We start from the raw sequence: 22912 nt of genomic DNA, 5'->3' as shown, positions 1-22912 counted from the left end.
TCCCAACAGCCAGACAAGTGAAGGACACTCTCCAGGAGGTGGGCGCATCATTGTCAAAGTCTACAATCAAGAGAAGACTTCACGAGAGAAAATATAGAGGGTTCACAAGGTGCAAACCATTCACAAGCTTTAAGAATAGAAAAGCCAGTTTAGACTTTGCCAAAAAAATTATCGAAAAAAGCCAGACCAGTTCTGAAAAAGCATTCTTTGGACGGATGAAACTAAGATTAATCTGTACCAGAATGGCGAGTAGAAAAAAGTGTGGAGAGGGCTTTGAACAGTTCATGATCCCAAGTACACAACGTTATCTGTAAAACATGGTGGAGGCAGTGTGATGGCATGGACGTGCATGGTGTTTATTAATGATGTGACAGAAGACAGAAGCAGCCGGATGAATTCTGCAGGGTTTAGAGATATACGGTCTGCCCAGATTCAACCAAATGCAGAAAAGTTGATTGGACGGCGCTTCACAGTAAAAATGTACAATGATCCAAAATACACTGCAAAAGAATCTCAGGAGCTTTTGAAGGAAAATAGGTGGACTATTCTGCAATGGCTGAGTCAGTCACCTGATCTCAACCCAATTGAGCATAGATTTCACTTGCTGAAGGCAAAACTGAAGGCAGAAAGCAAACAAACCCACAAACAAAGAACAACTGAAGAAAGCTGCAGTTAGAGCCTGGCAAAGCATCAGACAGTAGGAAACCCAGTATGTGCTAATGTCCATGGGTTCCATACTTTAGGCAGTCATTGCCAGTAAAAATCAACATTTTATTTATGATTATAGTAATTTGTCCAAGTACATTTGAGCCCCTGAAAATGGGACGACTGTATAATAATGGTGTCAGTTCCTAAAATTTGTACTTGATATGCATGTTCAACCCCTTGAATTAAAGCTGAATGTCTGCACTTCAAATTAATTTGGATTGTTTCCTTTTAATTTTATTCTGGTGGCATACAGAGTCAAAAGTATGTAAATTGTGCCTGTGTCCCAATATATATGGACCTAATTATATGTGAACTGTTTACCTTCCAAACAGTTTATAATTCTGGTCAATACTGCCAGGCAGCATAGCCAAGTCAGTGACCCCCCTTTTCTCTACTGTACTTAAAGCTAACTACAGGGAGATTAAAAAAGAAGCCATCAATAGACGTCCTCCCCTTTGCACGCGCCCCCTGAGACTCGTGTGATCACAGATTCGAGTAAGGGGGCGGTCACGTGATGTAAACAAAGCTCGGTAATCGTTTCTTTTTCTCCTCATGCTGACAGCGTGAGGAGAAAAAAAAGCTGATCACCGGCTCTTGTGTAAGGGACATCGGTCCCCAGTGGAAGAGGCACATCAGCCTCATTAGTGCCCACCAGTACTGCCTGCCAGTGCCTCCAGTGACCACCAGCAATAAAGTGCCACCTATCAGTGCCCATCACTGCCAGCTATCAGTGCCACCTATTAGTGCCAATTCTCAGTGCCCACCAGTGTCACCTATCAATGCCCTTCAGTGCCACCTCTCAGTGCCCACCAGTGCCGCCTATAAGTGCCGCCTTATCGGTGCCCATCAGTGCGGCCTCATCAGCGAACATCAATGAAGGAGAAAAATTACCCGTTTGCAAAATTTTATAGCAAAATATAAAATGGTTTTGTATTTTTTTTTATATTCAGTCTTTTTAAAATATTTTAACAAAAAATAAAAACCACAGAGGTGATTAAATATCACCAGAAGATAGCTCTATTTGTGGGAAAACAATTTATAAAAATGTCATTTGGGTACAGTGTTGTATGACCGCGCAATTGTCATTCAAAGAGTGAGAGCGCTGAAAGCTGAAAATTGGTCTGGGCAGGAGGGGGGGTTAAGTGCCCAGTAAACTAGGGTGACCAGACATCCCCAGTTTCAGGGGACAGTCCCCTGATTGAGGACACTGCCTCCAGACCAAGTCTGTCCCTGGTTTTGTCCCCAGATTGGATTTAATAGGGGGCAGGGGCAATTTCAAAGACAGTCAGTGCAGAATTACTGTAAAATAAAAAAAAAATTAATTACACCCCCCGCTCCGCCGTGCCTACTAGCATAGGGAGGTTGTATTTTTCCCATTATCTGTGCCCCTTTCTGATGATCATGTGCTGGTCGGAGTGGAGGGAATATTTCTTCAGTTTCGGGCGCATGCCCATTCAGCTTCGCACGCATGTTCTTCTGCCTTGGCTTAAATCCTGGCCAGCAACCTGCCTATCTCCTTGCCTTCCCTGGCGGAGTGATCTTCCTCCGCTCTCCATCCAGTAGTAGCCGGGGCCCGAAGAGTAAGACTTGAGAGGCTGTGAGGTGGGCGGCGATGGGCAGAGAGTCGCTGATTGTTGCCATTACTAGTAAAGAAAAAAAAAATGTCCCCGGATTTCATTTTAAAAATCTGGTCACCTTACAGTAAGCAAGTGGTTAGAAATGAAACCTGTACTTTGGGCATTTTGGCAAAATAATAATTATTATTATTATACAGGATTTATATAGCACCAACAGTTTACGCAGTGCTTTACAATATAAAAGGGAGACAATACAGTTATAATACAAAAAAATGCAAGAGGATTAAGAGGGCTCTGCTCAGAAGAGCTTACAATCATGGGTTAAAGCAGAACTAAAATCTAACACAGAGAACTTACAAGCAGACTGTCTATTTATTGCTGAAGGGATATTCTTTGCCTCTTCTGCAATAAAATAAACATGCACCTGTCACATTCTTCTTTAAAGCCTCGTACACACGATCAGTCCATCCGATGAGAACGGTCTGAAGGACCGTTGTCATCGGTTAACCGATGAAGCTGACTGATGGTCCTATCCCGCGTACACACCATAGGTTAAATAACCGATCGTGTCAGAACGCGGTGACGTAAAACACAACCATGTGCTGAAAAAAATGAAGTTCAATGCTTCCAAGCATGCGTCGACTTGATTCTGAGCATGCGTGGATTTTCAACCGATGGTCGTACCTACTAACGATCAGTTTTGACCTATCGGTTAGGAATCCATCGGTTAAATTTAAAGCAAGCTGGGGTTTTTTTAACCTATGGTTAAATAACTGATGGGGCCTACACACGATCGGTTTTGACTGATGAAAACTGTCCATCAGACCGTTGTCCTCTGGTTAACCTATCGTGTGTACGAGGTCTAAAATCTACAACTTGTTGTGCATATGCAGCTTAGGGTATTCTTAGAACAATGCCTGTGTGAAGGAATAAATGAACGCCTGTGCTTGCACAGGAGTTAACGTCTTTCTGGACTAGGCATTCAAGACACAGCAGGGAGAAGATGCCAACACCGACTAGGGACCTTGCGGATGTTGGAAAGTACCGTACTTTAATATTTTAAACTCTACTGTAGGCTCCCAAGGTAGTATGTGCTTACTTTCCCCACCCTGACTCGATACAAAGCTGCCAACCATTCCTGTGTTCATTTGCTGGAACCCCCAAATTCTTAGGTGCTATGTGCTGCACTGTGACAGTGTTATGTGCCCCCCTATAATTGGAAGAAGTGGGCAGCTCTGACTATGGTGGAAGTAGTATGTGCAGGGAGGGTAGATGCTCCTTTGGGTCCCTACAGTATAATCAACCTGATACAGGGTCACTTTAAGCATTGTATCTTCTGATTAACTGCCAGCCTTCTGAACAGACAAGGAAACAGGATCATTACACAAAGGAGGTACACAAATTTCTCGATCTTTCTGTCAGTATGCTCCGGGTTGTTTGAGCAAAACAGTAGAGCGTGTATATTGGCTCATACGTTCCCTATCCTAGTTTGTGCAAGGGACTGCAGCAAGGTTATTATATGTTGTATAGAATTTTAATAAATTCAAAACTGTATTAACCACTTGCCTACTGGCCACTTTTACCCCCTTCCTGGTGAGCACAGAGCCCTGACCTCAAAGTTACTAAACTCCTGTGAGATGAATTAGAATTCAGACTGAGGCCCCGTACACACAACAGAGTTTCTCGGCAGAATTCAGCCAGAAACTCGGTCGGAGCTGGATTCTGCCGAGAAACTCGGTCGTGTGTACACTTTTCAGCGAGGAAGCCGACGAGGAACTCGTCGGGCCAAATAGAGAACATGTTCTCTATTTCCTCGTTGTTCAATGAGGAAAGTTGGCCCGCCGAGATCCTCGGCGGCTTCAACACAGAACTCGACGAGGAACTCGATGTGTTTGGCACGTCGAATTCCTCGGACGTGTGTACGGGGCCTGAGAGAAAGGTCTTCTAGGCCAACATCTGCACCTGACCAAAATGCTATGTATGGGCACAAATTTCCACCAACACACTCCAAACTTTGGGGAAAGCGAAGAGTGGAGGCTATTATAACCACAAAGAGGGTGCTATCTTCATATCAATGCCTATGTTTCGGAGATGTACAAACAAGCTCATACAGATGTCCACAAACCTTCCATATAGTGAATTAGTGGAAACTTACATGCTCAAAGTGTCCAATGTCAACATAGGAGAAGATGGAAACCTCTCATTTAATATTATTCTATTATATGAAGTATGTCTGACTCATAAATATATTACCTGCATCAAGTCTACAGCATCTTTTGCATCTCTTTCAAAAAAGTCCATAGGATAGTCTCGATATGGTGGAATGGAGAGTCCATATCCTCGAGGGTCCCATGCAATTAGCGTAAAAGCACTTTTATTAAGTTGTTTAAGCTGAGGATGAAAGTCTGTCTGACCGCTACCTGTGCAAAAAAAAGTACAAAAACACTAAACAAAATATTACGGTTGGTTGGTTACGATGTTACTAACAAAATTTACAGATTACATTTTTATAGCCGAAGTCCAGGCAGATATGTATTCTTTGAATGATCAACTGTATTACTTCATACAGCTAGTATAACATCTTAAAGTACAACAGAAGGTGACTTGGCAGAGGGAATTGCATCAATACAGGACAATGAATTTTTACTGCTTTGAACAATACTATCACCAGGAGGAGAAAGCAAAGTAAGAAAAGTACTGAATTCATCCAGCATTAGCTGCGCTGCAGTACAATACCTGCATTGATTAACTACATGGAAGAAACACATAGGGCCGGATTCAGGTAGGAGATACGACGGCGTATCACCAGCTACGCCGTCGTATCTCTGAGTTGCGGCGTCGTATCTATGCGCCTGATTCATAGAATCAGTTACGCATAGATTTCCCTAAGATCCGACTGGCGTAAGTGTCTTACATCGTCGTATCTTAGGCTGCAAATTTACGCTGGCCGCTAGGTGACGCTTCCGTCGATTTACGCTAGGAATATGCTAATTAGGTAGATACGCCGATTCACAAACGTACGTACGCCCGGCGCTATTTTTTTACGTCGTTTACGTTAGGCTTTTTCGGCGTAAGGTTGCTCCTGCTATTATGAGGCGTACGCAATGTTAAGTATGGACATCGTTCCCGCGTTGAATTTTGAAATTTTTACGTCGTTTGCGTAAGTCGTTCGTGAATAGGGCTGTACGTAAGTTCCGTTCACATCTAAAGCATTGACGATTTGCGGCCGAATTTCGAGCATGCGCACTGGGATTCTTTTACGAACGGCGCATGCGCCGTTCGTAAAAAACGTCACATACGTGGGGTCACACTAAATTTAAATAAAACACGCCCACATCATCCAAATTTGAATTAGGAGGGCTTACGCCGGAGCACATACGTTACGCCGCCGTAACTTAGGGCGCAAGTTCTTTCTGAATACGGAACTTGCGCCCTAATTTACGGCGGCGTAACGTATCGGAGATACGTTACGCCCGCACAACATTACGCAGGGCTACCTGAATCCGGCCCAAAGTCATTAACCTAGCCATGTTGTCAGGCTAACGGCTTGCAGTTCTCAATGAAATCTAAGCGGGGCGATGGCACACCCTGGCAGGTATCGCAGACTCAAACAAGACGTGGAGTCTAAGCACCTGGTGAAGATGGTTTTCGCTGTGCGCTGGGACAAGGTTGCGACCCTCAGGATTGCCCCATTAAGAGGTGAGCGAGAAGAGGAAAGCTACAGTGTGGAGACAGCACACTAAACTTTAGGCAAAAGAGTAATTCGATCCAGGAAGAGGTTTTGAGCAGGCGGCAGGCAAGAGAACGGTCAGGTCCAGGCAAAAGTTGTGTGCAAGCAGCCGGTAAGAGCATGGTCAAGTTAAAGCGGAGGTCATGAGCCGTCAAGAGGTTAGGTCAATACGGGTCAACAACAAAACAAGTAATCAGAAGTATAATACAGCTCTTTTGCACGGGTAGCTGGCAAATAGACACAGCACTAACCCCTTCCAAGGCAGATGCTTAAATTCGCCTTTTCCCCACAATGCAATAAGTGTGAGCAAAGCCTGAAAGTCCTGGCAGGCATTCTGAAAGTAGGAGTTCTGAAGGTGCTGGCGGACCTAAAGGTAGCAATACCTGTAATATTTTCTCATAAAGGTGCGTATAAAGCAAGTTCTTGTCTTATATATAAAAATCAATTGCAGAGTAATTTTCCCTACTCTGTTCTACATTTCAAGTGAAAGTTATAAAATTGGTGTTTAATAAAAGGGAGCAGCTACAAAAACACTCACCTGTCCTAGGATCCAGTGATGTACTAATCCCAGCTGTTCCTTCCATCTGTGTTCTGTCCCTGGCCCCGGCATCTCAATGGTGGGTACCTGGCTGTGACAGCACATGGCTCAACAGCCAGGTGCTCACTGTGCATGTGTACAATGTGTCTCAGAAGACTGTGTAGAGGGAAGTGGGTAGAGAACTTCCACCTAGGTGGTTAGAGCAGAAGTGGGAGTGGAATAAATACAGAGTGCACCTAACTTCCCCTTTGTGCTAACAACACTCAACACTACAATCCCAAGCTGTGCAGTCAGCCATGCCAACTTCTATTAATTTGATAGAATTCCTCCAATCCCTCCTCATCCCTTTAACATATGGGGAAGGAGTTCAGTAGTCTATTGGGGGGGAGACTGGGGCAAGGCTAATAGCACTGGGGCACTTGGGATTTTAGTACAACAGAGGCAAACAGGAAGCTAAAGCCCTGTACACACGATCAGTCAATCCGATGAGAACGGACTGAAGGACCTTTTCATCGGTTAACCGATGAAGCTGACTGATGGTCTGATGTGCCCACACACCATCGGTTCATTAACTGAACGTGTCAGAACGCGGTGACGTAAAACACACGATGTGCTAAAAAAAACAAAGTTCAATGCTTCCAAGCATGCGTCGACTTGATTCTGAGCATGCGCGGCCTTTTGACCGATGCTTTTGCATACTAACGATCGGTTTTGACCCATCGGTTAGGCGTCCATCGGTCAAACTTTAAAGCAAGTTCTCTTTTTTTTGACCGAAGGATAACTGACCGATGGGGCCCACACACGATCGGTTTGGACCGATGAAACGGTCCTTCAGTCCGTTTTCATCGGTTTTAACTGATCATGTGTACGCGGCCTAAGAGTTGGCTGATTTTTTTTACAGGATCAACAGGTAGTTTGTTTTCTATACTTGCAGAGTTTTTATAAACACACGACACAGGAAAATATGTATGTATTGCAGAGATGTAGTGAATATATTCTACCTTTTATGTTGCCCATTGAAAAAAATTATCTCTGCAATCATTTCCTATGTGGAATAGTACACTACCACAAGAAAGGCTACTCTGTGAAAATCTACCTACCATCTACAAGGTTCTTTCCCCCTCCTCTAGGTTGCTCCATTTTGCCAACTCTGGGCTCATACCTGGATATCTCCTATGCCTGGTGTACAGGTTTCTTTGTTTATTTGTCCTTTGTCACTGTTGTTCTATTTTCAGTTTATTTGCATTTACACATCCCGAGTCCCTGTTCTCTGTACTGTGGGAACATAGCCTCAAAGAACCTTCTGTCTATGCTTCCTTCTTTTATAGCAGTTCCATGCACATTTCCTTTATGTATATGTATGCACAAGGCATAGAGACTGAACCACTAAAGTTCTGATCTCCTTTATGCCTCCACATTTTAGTCCTTTTATTCTGGACTGCTGTTTGTAGTAGCACTGATTCGTATGCACTATTGCAAACTGTGAAAACTCAAATAAAATGTATTTAAAAAAAAAAAAAAAAAAAAGTGATATACATTTTTAGCAGCATACCTAGTACCCCAGGCAGTAACAGGACTCCATGATCACCGCCACCCGTACGCTGGTAATGTAGATTGACACCATTAATTCGCACTCTTTCCGAAGTGACTGAAGTACTGTAGGGAGATATATTTCTGTCAAAACACAGTTAATAAAGTATATCCTCCACTCACTTTTTTAATGAATCACAAAACACAATGTAAGTAATCAGAGAAGAACAAACTTTTTCATTAAGCCAGCTATAGATGGTTTGAATTAGGGTTGTCCTGATACCACTTTTTTGAGACCGAATACAAGTACCGAGATACTTTTTTTCAAGTACTTGCCGATACCGAATACCGATACTTTTTTTTTAATGTCATGTGACAGTATTTATTTTTATTTTTTTTGGGGGGGGGGGGTAGTGGATTGTCAGTGTGCGTTTTCTTTTCTATTATTATTATTATTATTTTTATTATTTACATTTTCTTTTTTTAATTATTTATTGCAATTTTTTTTTCTTTTTTTTAATTAGCCCTGTTGGGGGGCTTTGGTGAGATATCAGGGGTCTTAACAGACCATTGACATCTCCCCTTTAAGACAGAGAAAGGGACTAGGGACACAGATTCCCCAGTCCCTTTCTCAGCTGCACTGGAAATGAATGGACAGGAGACAGAGGCTCCTATCCATTCATAAACTGAAGCATCGTAAACACAGTTTACGATGCTCAGTTATATGAATGGACAGAGTCAGTGATCACTGACTCTGTTCATTCAGAAAAGGTAGGAGCCCGGTTTAGCGGCTCCTACCGCTGCTCTCCATCCTGACAGAGGGGGCAGAGGAGGACACGGAGGGGGGGACACAGATCACTGAGGGGGAGAGCAAAACAGAGGACGGCAGCGGCACGGAGGGGGAGAACAGAGGACGGCAGCGGCACGGAGGGGTAGAACAGAGGACGGCAGCGGCACAGAGGTGGAGAACAGAGGACGGCAGCGGCACAGAGGGGGAGAACAGAGGACGGCAGCGGCACAGAGGGGGAGAACAGAGGACGGCAGCGGCACGGAGGGGGAGAACAGAGGACGGCAGCGGCACGGAGGGGGAGAACAGAGGACGGCAGCGGCACGGAGGAGGAGCACAGAACGGCAGCGGCACAGAGGGGGAGCACAGAACGGCAGCGGCACGGAGGGGGAGCACAGAATGGCAGCAGCACGGAGGGGGAGCACAGAACAGCAGCGGCACGGAGGGGGAGCACAGAACAGCAGCGGCACGGAGGGGGAGCACAGAACGGCAGCGGCACAGAGGGGGGACACAGGAGCATGGAGGGAGAATCAGGTATCGGTAAAGTATCGGAGCATTTTCCCCGAGTACAAGTACTTGGGGAAATGCTTGGTATTACTAGTATCGGTATCGGGACAACCCTAGTTTGAATCTTAGCGGGTTCAGCAGGGACCGGCCAAGATTCAAACCTTGCAAGGGTTTGACTTTGATACAACCAGCATGTTGAATTTTTGCTTGCAATTATTGCCAGTGGCTATAGCTGCTAACTATAATCACTGTGTTCTCTCTGCAGGGATGGCTCACGGTACCCTCCACTGGGAGAACACAATAGCTCCGCAGGTGGAATTCCCCTATCAACATTGACTGTATTAACCTCCCTAGCGGTATTCCTGAGTCTGGTTCGGGGTGAATTTTTCATACCAAAAAAGGTAACCCCGAGCCAGACTCTGGGTTGCATTGCAGGATACAGGGAAAGTTACTTACCTTGTCCCTGGATCCTGCGATGTCTCCCCACTGCGTGTGCAGGCTGTCATCTTGCTCGATTCACACTGGTGACTGCAGAGTGCCGAGCTCCGTTCCCTGCGAGCGACGCACAGGGGGCGGAGTTCGGCGGCAAATAAAAAAAATGAAAAACACAGCATAGATACAGTATACTGTAATCTTACAGATTACAGTACTGTATCAAATAATTACACATCCCCTTTGTCCCTAGTGGTCTGTCCAGTGTCATACATGCAGTTTTATATTATAAAAACGGTTCTTTCTGCCTGGAAACTGGAGATTGTCCATAGCAACCAAAAAGTGTCCCTTTATGTCAAAAGTGGTTTTAGACCAGCTAGAAAACAACGATAATAAACTTGCAGAATTGAGCAATAGTGATTTGTGGGGAAATTCATCACCAAACACTGAAAGTAATGACTGCGACAATTCTGCAACTTTCAGAATTTTTTATTAACGATTCGGTCCTAAGGAGCTGCGGGCAGGATTTATTAGGCGAGGCCGTGGGATCGGCCTAGTCTGCCACGATCCTGGGAAAAGGCCGCAGACTAGGCCGAAGCTGCGGCCTCACCTAAAAAATCCTGCCCGCAGCTCGCCGCGATCCTGGGAAAAGGCAGCAGACTAGGCCGAAGCCGCGGCCTCACCTAAAAAATCCTGCCCGCAGCTCGCCACGATCCTGGGAAAAGGCTGCAAGGTCGCAGCTTCGGCCTAGCCCGTGGCCTTTTCCCAGGATGGTGGCGAGCTGCAGGCAGGATTTTTTAGGCGAGGCCAAAAATTTGGTCAAAATCTGAATCGCTTTGACTTCGCAACTCGATTCGTTTTTTCCCCAGCCCTAGCCTACAACATAAAATGCCAAATTCCCATGCAAAATAACGGTACCGCTTTCAGCATCAAAAATCTGAAAGAATCATACCGCCAGGGAGGTTAATGATTTTCTTTCCGTGGTAAAAAATTGCAGCAAAATCAGTGAGAGCTCCTCTTCTTTAATCCCCTCCCCTTACCACTCCTACCTGACCGCTCATCTCTCCCCTTCTCCTTTATTTATTTTTCTTGTTTCTCATTCTTTGTCCTTTTTTTTTTCTTCTTCTCAAGAAGCCGCCAAGCATACCCTGTTGGTAGGACACAGGTTGCTTCTGAAGAAACCTAGGGCCAAATTCATAAAAAAAGATACGACGGCGTATCTCCTGATACGACGGTCGTATCTATGCGCCTGATTCATAGAATCAGGTTACGCATAGATCTCCCTAAGATCCGACAGGTGTAAGTGACTTACACCATCGGATCTTAGGCTGCAATTCTAGGCCGGCCGCTAGGTGGCGGTTCCATTGCGGTCGGTGTAGAATATGCAAATGACTAGTTACGCCGATTCACGAACGTACGCTTGCCCGTCGCAGTAAATTTACGCAGTTTCCGTAAGAGATATGCGGCGTAAAACTAAAGCTGCCCTCTAGGTGGTCTAGCCAATGTTAAGTATGGCCGTCGTTCCCGCGTCGAAATTTGAAATTTAACGTCGTTTGCGTAAGTCGTCCGTGAATGGCGCTGGACGCCATTTACGTTAACGTCGAAACCAATGACGTCCTTGCGACGTCATTTAGCGCAATGCACGTCGGGAAATTTTAGGGACGGAGCATGCGCAGTACGTTCGGCGCGGGAACGCGCCTAACTTAAATGGTCCCCGACCCTATTTGAATTAGGCGGGCTTGCGCCGGGCGGATTTACACTACGCCGCCGCAACTTTACGGGCAAGTGCTTTGTGAATCAAGCACTTGCCCATAAAACTTGCGGTGGTGTAACGTAAATGTAATACGTTACGCCGCCACAGAGATTCTACCTGAATCTGGCCCCTAGTGTCTTCTGTTGCTAGGGTTCAAGCAGTGTCTCAAGGAAGCTGCTTTTGTTAGGACGCAGGCATCTTTTGTACTCCAATAGTGCACATTTGCGCCCTTTGCATTAGCAAAAACTTTAATATGCATATATAGTGTAAATTACAGCATTAAGCTTCTCTCTGAATTCGGATCGATCTACATACCATGATTTAAATTGCTGAAATAAAGCTAAATTTTTTCTTCTTTTTCCCCTAAACCAGGGGTCTCTAAACAAAGGGCCAGTTTACTGTTCTTCAGACTTTGGGGCAGAGCTGTGGCCAGTGTGAGTAGAAAATGCCCTGCCATCAATAGGAGTAAAGATTGTCCCATCATCGGTATTAATGGGAGTAACAGTGAGCCCTTATTGGCATCAAGGGAAGAAATAATGCCCCATCATTGGTGTCAGTGGGAGGAGCAGTGCCCTTCTGTTGGTATCAGCAGAAGGAATACTGCCCCATCATTGAAGTCAGTGAGAGAAATAGTGCCCCATTGTCACTGTCAGTGGGAGAAATGGTGCCCCATCCTTAGTGTCAGTGTGAGAAATGGCAGCCCATCATTGTTGTCAGTGGGAGGAATGGTGCCCCATCATTAGTGTCAGTCAGAGAAATTGGCAGCCCATTTTTGGTGTCAGTGGGAGGAATGGTGCCCCATTTTTGGTGTCATTGGGATGAATGGTGCCTTGTATCAATGGGAGAAATTGTGCCCCAAGGGTAAAGGCAAGCAAAGGGTCACAGTTTATAGACCACTGCCCTAGACTGTCAGGACGTGTCTAATACGGGTTCCCCTATTTTTTAAAACAATTTGGATACAGTCCCCTGAGATCACTCATTCCTACCGGGGACAAGTCCTTGTCATTACTCCCCATCCTCCCTCTACACATGACTCACGCATAGTCCACCCAAGCTAGAGAAAACATGACACTTTGGGTCTCTCTCCGGTATTTTCGGAAGGTGCTATGGGGTGGTGTAGTTCAATTAAAAGATATCTTCTAGAGTCTTGCAGCCCTCCTCAGAATCGTGGGAATTCATAAAACTAGGTACTGTAGACCACCAAGCTCTGAAGAAAGGGGTACGCCCCCGAAACGCGTCAGCTCTAACATCGATTGTAGATTCAAGTAACTATCGTGTTCCACTGATGCTGCTGGATTTCTGCTGTACTGTATTTTAAAGCCTGATTTTAAACTCCACATTGTGAGTATAATGATTGATTTTAACATTTGAATAAAATTCATTTTAGCAGTATCACACTAGGTCGGTGCGCCCTCAGTTCTTTTTTCACTTTGGATCTCTCCACATTGCGGCTAAAGGGTCCTGCGGAGAGCACCAGGGGTTCCTTCTGGACTCTTGGGGGGAGACTGGGAGTTCATTTGAGCTCTTCCCCAGGTCTAGTCGCATGTACAGGCACAGTAATACCCCTTATTTTTTTGGAACCTAGATATTTTGAGTTTTTTTGTCTAGTTATTTAACCACTTCCATACCAGGCACTTACGCACCTTCCCGCCCAAGCCAATTTTCAGCTTTCAGCACTGTCGCACTTTGAATGGCAATTGCGCGGTCATGTGATGTGGCTCCCAAACAAAATTGGCGTCCTTTTTTCCCCACAAATAGAGCTTTCTTTTGGTGGTATTTGATCACCTCTGCGATTTTTTTTTTTGCGCAACAACTAAAAAAAGACTGAAAAGTTTGAAAAAAAATTAAGTTTTTATTTTTTTCTGTTAATTTTTTTGTAAATAAGTAAGTTTTCTCTTTCAATTACGGGCACTGATATGGCGACACTGATGGGCACCGATGAGATGGCACTGATGGACATCGATGAGGTAGTACTGATGGGCACAGATGAGGTGGCACTGATTGGCGGCGCTGGTATGTGGCACTGATGGGCACACATAGGTGGCACTGATGGGCACACATAGGCGGCACAGATGGGCACACATAGGCGGCACAGATGGGCACACATAGGCGGCACAGAGGGGCACTCATGGGCGGCACTTATGGGTGGCACTGATGGATACTTATGGGTGGCACAGATGGGCACTGATAGGTGGGCACTGGGCATGGATGGGCACTGTGGGGTGACACTGATGGACACTGTGGGGTGGCACTGATGGACACTGGGGTGGCACTGATGGACACTGTGGGGCAGCACTGATCTACCAATGTTGCCAGTCAGTGCCCATTTGTGGGCACTGATTGGCATCTTTTTTTTTTTTTCAATACTTTTTTTTTTTATTTGCCCTTCCCTGGTGGTCCAGGGTGGGCTTCCCTGGTGGTCCAGGGTGGGCTTCCCTGGTGGTCCAGTGTGGCGATCCGAGGCGGGGCTACGCTGATAAACAATCAGCGCGAACCCCCCCTGTCAGGAGAGCCGCCGATCGGCTCTCCTATACTCGCGTCTGTCAGACGCGAGTGAGGAAGAGCCATCAACGGCTCTTCCTGTTTACATCGTGATCAGCCGAGATTGGACACGGCTGATCACGTGGTAAAGAGTCTCCGCCGGAGGCTCTTTACCGAGATCGGAGATGCGCGGCATGAAATCCTGCAGGACATCCAGTCAGGATTTCAAAACCACTTCCCGGACGTAAATCGGCCATAGGCCGGGCGGGAAGTGGTTAAAGGGGTTGTAAAGCTTCCCGTTTTTTCACCTTAATGCAGCCTATGCATTAAGGTGAAAAAACATCCGATGCTTAAAGGCCCTCCCCGTTTACTTACCAGAGCCCTCGAAAGTCCTGCGTTGTGAACACGCTGGTTTCTCGGCCCGGTCTTCCCGGCTGTTCTGGGCTCTTCATTGGATGATTGATAGCAGCGCAGCCATTGACGTGGCGTGCCAGGGCCGAGTGATACACTTGGCGGCTATGGCCTCCACTGAATCACACTGGAGCGTGCCCGCAAGCTAACCCCCTTGGGAGAGCGCTTCCCAGAAGGGGGTTAGCTCTTGCGGGGAGGAGTAGAGACAGAAGACGAGGATCGGGGCCACTCTGTGTAAAACAAACTGCACAGTGGAGGTAAGTATAACATGTTTGTTATAAAAAAAAAAAAAACTTTTACTAACCCTTTAAGGTTTCTTAAAGCGGGGGCTCACCCAAAAAAAAAATGTAACATTGGATTCAGGCGAGTTGTTAGAATCACAATCGGGTGTTTTTTTTTAAACCATTGCCGTACATACTGTTTTATAGATATATGTTCACCGCGGCTTCCGGGTATAATCTGCGGGACTGGGCGTTCCTAATTGATTGACATGCTTCCGACCGTCGCATACAGCGCGTCACGAGTTGCCGAAAGTCGGTGCGCCTTATAGAGCCGACTCGCAGTCCGGCTTCTTTCGGCAACTCGTGACGCGCTGTATGCGACGGTCGGAAGCATGTCAATCAATTAGGAACGCCCAGTTCCGCAGATTATACCCGGAAGCCGCGGTGATTTAAAAAAAAACACCCGATTGTGATTCTAACAACTCGCCTGAATCTAATGTTAAATTTTTTTTTGGGGGGTTTAATCTACATTTCAATATACAACATATACTTTGTATACGATTGACAACTGTGACCTTTTGGTTGTATGTCTGTCGGAAGTACTCTCTGGATTTCTTTGCGTCTGTACTCTCTGGATTTCTTTGCGTCTGTACTCTCTGGATTTCTTTGCGTCTGTACTCTCTGGATTTCTTTGCGTCCGTACTCTCTGGATTTCTTTGCGTCCGTACTCTCTGGATTTCTTTGCGTCCAAACTCTCTGGATTTCTTTGCGTCCAAACTCTCTGGATTTCTTTGCGTCCAAACTCTCTGGATTTCTTTGCGTCCAAACTCTCTGGATTTCTTTGCGTCCAAACTCTCTGGATTTCTTTGCGTCCAAACTCTCTGGATTTCTTTGCGTCCAAACTCTCTGGATTTCTTTGCGTCCAAACTCTCTGGATTTCTTTGCGTCCAAACTCTCTGGATTTCTTTGCGTCCAAACTCTCTGGATTTCTTTGCGTCCAAACTCTCTGGATTTCTTTGCGTCCAAACTCTCTGGATTTCTTTGCGTCCAAACTCTCTGGATTTCTTTGCGTCCAAACTCTCTGGATTTCTTTGCGTCCAAACTCTCTGGATTTCTTTGCGTCCATACTCTCTGGATTTCTTTGCGTCCATACTCTCTGGATTTCTTTGCGTCCATACTCTCTGGATTTCTTTGCGTCCATACTCTCTGGATTTCTTTGCGTCCATACTCTCTGGATTTCTTTGCGTCTAAACTCTCTGGATTTCTTTGCGTCTATACTCTCTGGATTTTTTTTTTTTTACATATATACTGTCTGGATTTCTTTACGTATATACACTCTGGATTACTTTACGTATATAGGGCTGGATTCACAAAGAGTTACGCCGGCGTATCAGTAGATACGCCGACGTAACTCGGAATCTAAGCCATCGTAAGTTTAAGTGTATTCTCAAACTGAGATACACTTAAACCTAGCTAAGATACGACGGCCTGCGCCATCGTATCTTAGGGTGAATGGGGCTGGACGTAATTTACGTTCACGTCGAAACCAATACGTCCTTGCGGCGTACTTTGGAGCAATGCACACTGGGATATGTACACGGACGGCGCATGCGCCGTTCGTAAAAAACGTCAATCACGTCGGGTCACCAATCATTTACATAAAACACACCCCCTCATCCTCATTTGAATTAGGCACGCTTACGCTGGCCCCATTTATGCTACGCCGCTGTAAGTGAGGAGGCAAGTGCTTTGGGAATACAGCACTTGCCTCTCTGACTTAAGGCGGCCTAGCGTAAATACGATATGCTACGCCACCGTAAAAATGCGCCGATCTATGTGAATCCAGCCCTCACTCTCTATGGATTTCTTTACGTATATACTCTCTATGGATTTCTTTACGTATATACTCTCTATGGATTTCTTTACCTATATACTCTCTGGATTTCTTTATGTATATACCTGTTGTATTTGAGAAGTGATTTCAATAAAACTTGTTATAAAAAGAAAAGAAAACGGATCTGAATGCTGCATTTTTGTTTTCACACCTTTGTACATGAGTCGTCAAAGTCCCATTCATACGAATCCTGTTCTACTCTCACCACTCTGTTCGCAGCTAGAAAGCAAAAGTTTTGGGGTTCTAACACTAAGCTCTGCAGGGGTCTAAAAAAAATCAGTTCATTTCAGGGAGTCTAGGACAGTGTTTCTCAACTCCAGTCCTCAAGGCGCCCCAACAGGTCATGTTTTCAGGCTTTCCATTGTTTTGCACAGGTGATTTGATCAGTTTCACTGCCTTAGTAATTACCACAGCTGTTCCATTTGAGTGAAATCCTGAAAACATGACCTGTTGGGGCACCTTGAGGACTGGAGTTAAGAAACACTGCTCTAGAAAACCCTGTGTACACGTGAAATGAGAGAAAAACAGGTTAAACATTTACAAATAAAAGATCACAGCTCCCTCTTGTAAACTAAGCTGTAATAAGTATTTTCAGCCTGTAGAAGACATAACTCAGTGCAGTTACTATCTGTTACTGGGCATTACAGGATAGTCCCCATTTGTTATGAAGAGATGCAGGTTCTTTACCAGAGAGGTGCAGCAAACCTGTGAGGTAATGCAATCCTCAGTGCACAGGGCAGGAGCTGATCAGTAGAACGCTGCAATACACAGGACAGAGACATGTTCTTGTAGCAGTTCTCTCTTCTCTATATTGAACTGACACACTTCCTGTATACTACAACCTCTTACTAATCACTGCCCCCTACAGGCTACTCATATACAGTTACTGTCTGTACTACTCACAGGAAACCACTGTTACAGGAGCCAGTCTCCTCACATTCTGCAGAGAGTACCTGTCACAAATTCCATGTGTTCCGGGTCTCTGGTACTAAGATCAGTACAACACCGGATGGAATAAGCGCCTTGAGGCGATTTAGTTCGCATTTGTAGCGCTATACAAGTTACTCACTCACTCAAGAACCACTAAAGACATGCACAGGCTCCTTTTTCCTATGTTTTAAAGAGTACAAAATGTGACAGACTATTAACAGAAAATAAGTAACAGATATTTGCTAGCTTTAGGTTTAAGTGATTCGAAAGGCTATTTTTTATTGTTAATAATAAACGTGTCATATCTACCTGCTCTGTGTAAGGCCCCGTACAGACGACCGAACATGTCTGCTGAAACTGGTCCGCGGACCAGTTTCAGCAGACATGTTCGGTCGTCTGTACAGCCGAGCGGACAGGATTCCAGCATACATTTGCCCGCCCGGCCTTTTTCGAGCGGGCAAATATTTCTAAACATGTTTAGAAACATGCCCGCTGGAATCCTGTCCGTCGGACATGTTCGGTCGTCTGTACAGACTTACCATACATGTCCGAGCGGCCGCCATCCCTCGCATGCGTCGAATGACTTCGACGCATGCGTGGAAGCATTGAACTGCCAGGCCCGCGCACGTCGCAGCGCCATCGTCGCGGCGACGGCGCGGCCTCGTCGCTGCGTATCGAGTACGCGCGGAGATTTCTGTATGATGGTGTGTACAGCCATCATACAGAAATCTCCGGGCAGACATGTACGCTGAAAACGGTCCGGCGGACCGTTTTCATCGTACATGTTTACACGTCTGTACGGGGCCTAATTGTTTTGCACAGATCAGCCCTGATCCTCCTCTTTTTTGGGTCCCCCGCGGGTGCTCCTTGCTCCTCCCCCCTGCTGAGCGCCTTACAACTAGTGAAAACCCCAAATTCTGTATCTGAGAAAATTTGATTATTACATAAGGCCAATTAAAAAAAGGATTTTTAATACAGAGATGTTGCTTATTGAAAAGCATATCCATGTACAGTATAGTATGCACTATACCAATACTTGGTCAGGGCTCCTTTTGCATGAATTACTGCATCAATGTGGCATGGCATGGTGGCGATCAGCGTGGTGGTGATATGGAAGCCCAGGTTTCCTTGATAGTGGCCTTCAGCTCATCTGCATTGTTGGGTCTGGTGTCTCTCATCTTCCTCTTGACAATACCCCACAGATTTTCTATGGGGTTTAGGTCAGACAAGTTTGCAGGCCAATCAAGCACAGTGATACCATGGTCATTAAACCAAGTATTGGTACCTGGTATTGGTATTGGTAAAAGGTTACACTGACTTTGGACTTGATAAAACACTGTGGACCAACACCAGCAGTTGACATGTCTCCCCATTTTTGGCAAACCTCTCTGAAGTTACAAAGTGTTGTGTTGATGAGGGGATGTTCCTTCAGAGCCGAGGGAATATGGTGTGATAACGTTGATCGTAATGGCAAAGGAGAGAAGGAATCCTCGAGGTGGACCCTGTCTATACGGTGATTATGCACTAACCAGTTTACAATTCTAGAGTGTCAAGACCAATAGTATTTCTTTTTTTTTACAGAAAGGACCAATAGTATTTCTTAAAGTGGATGTAAACCCGATTCATGAAATTTCAGCTGGACACATATATCTGCAGTATTTTGTTATCTCTTTTCAATGAGCTAAGTCTTATAGCTCTCTTCTGAACGGTTCCTCTGTTATCAGCCTGAGAACTCCTGAAATATTTTTTTACTTTTTAGACAAAAGCAGCCTGAATCTTTTGTCAAAGGAGGTTGCTAAAATAGAGTAGCAGAGAGCAGCTCCTATTACAAAACAGCTCTGAGAGTCTCTGCCTATGATGAGAGGGGGCGTGTGCCTTTCCTCCAATCAGCATTCTTGGCTGTATGCCCAGACATCACACTGTGTTAACCAGGAAGAGAAAATTTCCTAAGCCGATCTCAGCTTTCTAAACAGTATATAAATCCGAAGACAGCAGATTTGGTTAATCTCTGTGTATCATCCAACGCTGTATCCTGGCCAAGGCCAACAAGGCCCAGGCCTAGGGCAGCACTTTGCAGGGGGGGAAGCACAAAAAGAGTCCCCGCCGGCTTGCACTACACTGTTAGGCAAATTAGTCTAGCGCCCCCATAAAGTGGCCGCTCTGCTTCCACCCAGCATTCGGCAACTGTGGGGGTGGGGTGGGGCGCTTCTAATCTTGACTGTCCTATCATCCTGGACCACAAACCTTCCTCACCGTGCTATGTTTCTGTTGCACCATTGGCATGGTTATATTTTCTTAGTCCTCTCAATAAAATTATCAGAAATTTGTGATAAAAGTAGAACTGTAATCAACACCTTTTTTTCCATTTTGGATAGAGTAAGGGAGGGTTATAGCCCCTGTCAGTTTATTTTTTACCATCCCTGTCCAATTGCGGAGATTTCCCTTCACTTCCTGCCCCATAGACAAACAGAAAGTGAGAGAAAAACTATGCAAATTAAGGGAATCCATTGCCCACCCCCAGGGCCCTCAGAACTAGTGTCTCGCCCCCCCCCCCCGAAAATTTCAGGGTGGGTCTTAAAAAACAGGATGTGGACTTGACATGTAGGGGTGGGTCATATTTAAATTAGGGGGTGAAGAAGTTTAGTCAGGCCTAGGGCAGCACAAAACCTAAATACACTACTGGTATCCTCTGAGGCTGTTCACTTCACTGGGTGTATGGGGGGTTTACATCCACTTTAAGGTCCGGGAGACCAATGGGGGGTTTACATCCACTTTAAGGTCCGGGAGACCAATGGGGGGTTTACATCCACTTTAAGGTCCAGGAGACCAATGCCACCTTTCGTTTTTGGGTTTCATTAACTGGTCATATAATCTCTCAAATTAGTCCACCCAAGGGGTTTTGGTCCGTGCTGTGGCCGCCGTGAAGCCAAATCCACCACAGGAGAAGATGCAGGCAGCCGGGGAACCGCCATGATGACACAGAGCTGTAAAGGAGCTGTCAGAACTAAGAGTGAATTGGCCAATCAGAGCACGTTTCGGAGGCAGGGCCACGCGTCCTTCATCAGCCTGCTGGCTAAGTTGACCTATGAGTTTAAATACAGTGCCTTGAAAAAGTATTCATACACCTTGAAATTTTCCACATTTTGTCATGTTACAACCAAAAAAGTACATTTATTTTATTCAGATTTTATGTGATAGACCAACACAAAGTGGCACATAGGAAAATGATAAATAGTTTTCAAAATTTCTTTACAAATAAATATGTGAAAAGTGTGCCATGCATTTGTATTCAGCCCCAGTCAATAGTCAATACTTTGTAGAACGACCGTTCGCTGCAATTACAGCTGCAAGTCTTTTTGGGTATGTCTCTACCAGCTTAGCACATCTAGAGAGTGACATTTTTGTCCATTCTTCTTTGTGTAGCGCCCTGCTCCTGTTGACCAGGCGCTCTCATGTAAATTTAGTGGGTTATCTGAACTGTACATAGTTCAGATTTAATGTTATGGCTAAATTATCTTCTGCTCCAGCGTTGGCTGTGTTGTGTGCAGTTCCACACTGTCGTCGGTAGGTGTCATTGTCACCACAGGCCGGTGTTGTAGGTACAACAGGCTAAGGTGTATTGGGTGTCCCTTCCCCAGAAACAGCCCAGTGGGAGTGTTGTACCGCTGGGCATTTTGGGAGAGGATACTTAAGGGGCAGACCCCATTTTGTTTTCTCTCTGACCTCATGTCCTGCCTGGCCTAAGGTATGTGACAACACTTCTTCTGCCTCAGGGACTGCTGGACCAAGGCTATGTTACTGCAGGTAGGCCCAGAAGTCTGTCTGGGGCCTGCTGGTTCAGAGGTGGTCCTGTGCTGTCTTACCTGTGGGAAGAAGCCGAGCAATTGGAAGTTCCATGGGAGAACCTTTCCTGTAGAGGACCTGGTGGAAGGCTGGTATCTCAAGAAGGGCCTGGTGACTCAATGGGAGGATGCATCCTAACCAATCTACCTCACAGTACTGCCGGATGGTTTAAAGGACTTTGGTACTGTGCAGCTGTGTTTCACTTGTCATATACTGATCACCATATCCTGTGGCAGAGGATTGTTCAACAGTTTAGTACTATCATCGAGTCTGTAGCAGAGATATTTGTCCGTGCATCATTTCGGCTGCTAGGCTGGTGAGAGAGGCCTATCCGGGTGAGCAAGATCCGATGACAGCGAGTGTACTTGTCTCCGGGATCACAAGTTCCTCAGTGATCTGCACAAGGTATCTGAACTTCCCCTAACCCTCCATCCCTCTACTTCGGCAAGTTGTTTAATAAAAAAAGCGTTGGAAAGACTAAGAGATTGATGCGCACATCTGTTCTGACATTTGCTAGACATAGACTCTTAGTTTAGGGTAACAGCTCCTACAGGGGTAGGGGGTGCTACATTTGCAAAATAGCTCAAGCTCTGTCAGATTGGATGGAGAGCGTCTGTGAACAGTGATTTTCAAGTCTTGCCACAGATTCTTAATTGGATTTAAGTCTGGACTTTGACTGGGCCATTCCAACACATGAATATGCTTTGATCTAAATTAGTGGTCTCCAAACTACGGGCCGGGAGCAAGATTTGGCCCTTTGCTTGCCTTTATCTGGCCCTTGGAGCACTATTCCAACAACTAACACCAGTGATAAGACACCATTCCCCCTACTGACACCATCAATGGGGCACTATTCCTCCCATTAAAACCAATGATAGGGCACTGATGCCCAAGCATTTTTTTACTACCACTGGCCGTAGTCCGGCTCCCTAAAGCAACAAGAAGGATAGTAAATTGGCCCCTTGCTTAGAAAGTTTGGAGACCCCTGATCTAAACCATTCCATTGTAGCTCTGGCTGTATGTTTAGGGTTGTTGTCCTGCTCAAAGGTGAACCTCCACCCCAGTCTTAAGTCTTTTGCAGACTTTAATGCCCTGTACACACGATTGGTTCATCCGATGAAAACGGTCTGATGGATTTTTTCATCAGATATCCGATGAAGCTGACTTTCATCAGTCTTGCCTACACACCATCAGTAAAAAAAACGATCGTGTCAGAACGCTGTGATGTAAAACACGACGACGTGCTGAGAAAAATTAAGTTCAATGCTTCCGAGCATGCGTCGACTTGATTCTGAGCATGCGTTGATTTTTAGCCGATGGATTTCCCCACAGACGATCGTTTTTTCTATCGGTTTTTTAACCATTAGATAATTTTAAAACAGGTTCTAAGTTTTTTGACAGATGGGAAAAAAACGATGGGGCCCACACACGATCGGTCCGTCTGATCAAAACGGTCCATCAGACCGTTTTCATCAGATGAACCGATCGTGTTTACGTGGCATTAGAGTTTTTTTCCGAAGATTGCCCTATATTTGGCTCCATCCATCTTCCCATCAACTCTGACCAGCTT

General features: G+C 45.5%; 1 protein-coding gene across 1 annotated transcript in view; it reads right to left on the bottom strand.

Moving 5' to 3' along the window:
• BPHL (biphenyl hydrolase like) overlaps positions 1-17394 on the bottom strand; it is a 35818-nt gene extending 18424 nt beyond the window's left edge. The window contains exons 1-3 of the mRNA XM_040353640.1: positions 17257-17394; positions 8106-8209; positions 4539-4705 (exon numbers count right to left, since the gene is read on the bottom strand). Of these exons, the coding sequence (XP_040209574.1) occupies positions 4539-4705; positions 8106-8209; positions 17257-17351 (366 nt within the window). The 5' untranslated portion in view covers positions 17352-17394. The remainder of the gene's footprint in view (positions 1-4538; positions 4706-8105; positions 8210-17256) is intronic.
• Positions 17395-22912: the final 5518 nt, after the last annotated feature.

This window comes from Rana temporaria, chromosome 5 (assembly GCF_905171775.1).
Source record: "Rana temporaria chromosome 5, aRanTem1.1, whole genome shotgun sequence".
NCBI classification, from domain to species: domain Eukaryota; kingdom Metazoa; phylum Chordata; class Amphibia; order Anura; family Ranidae; genus Rana; species Rana temporaria.
This window is presented reverse-complemented; position numbering and strand designations above follow the sequence as displayed.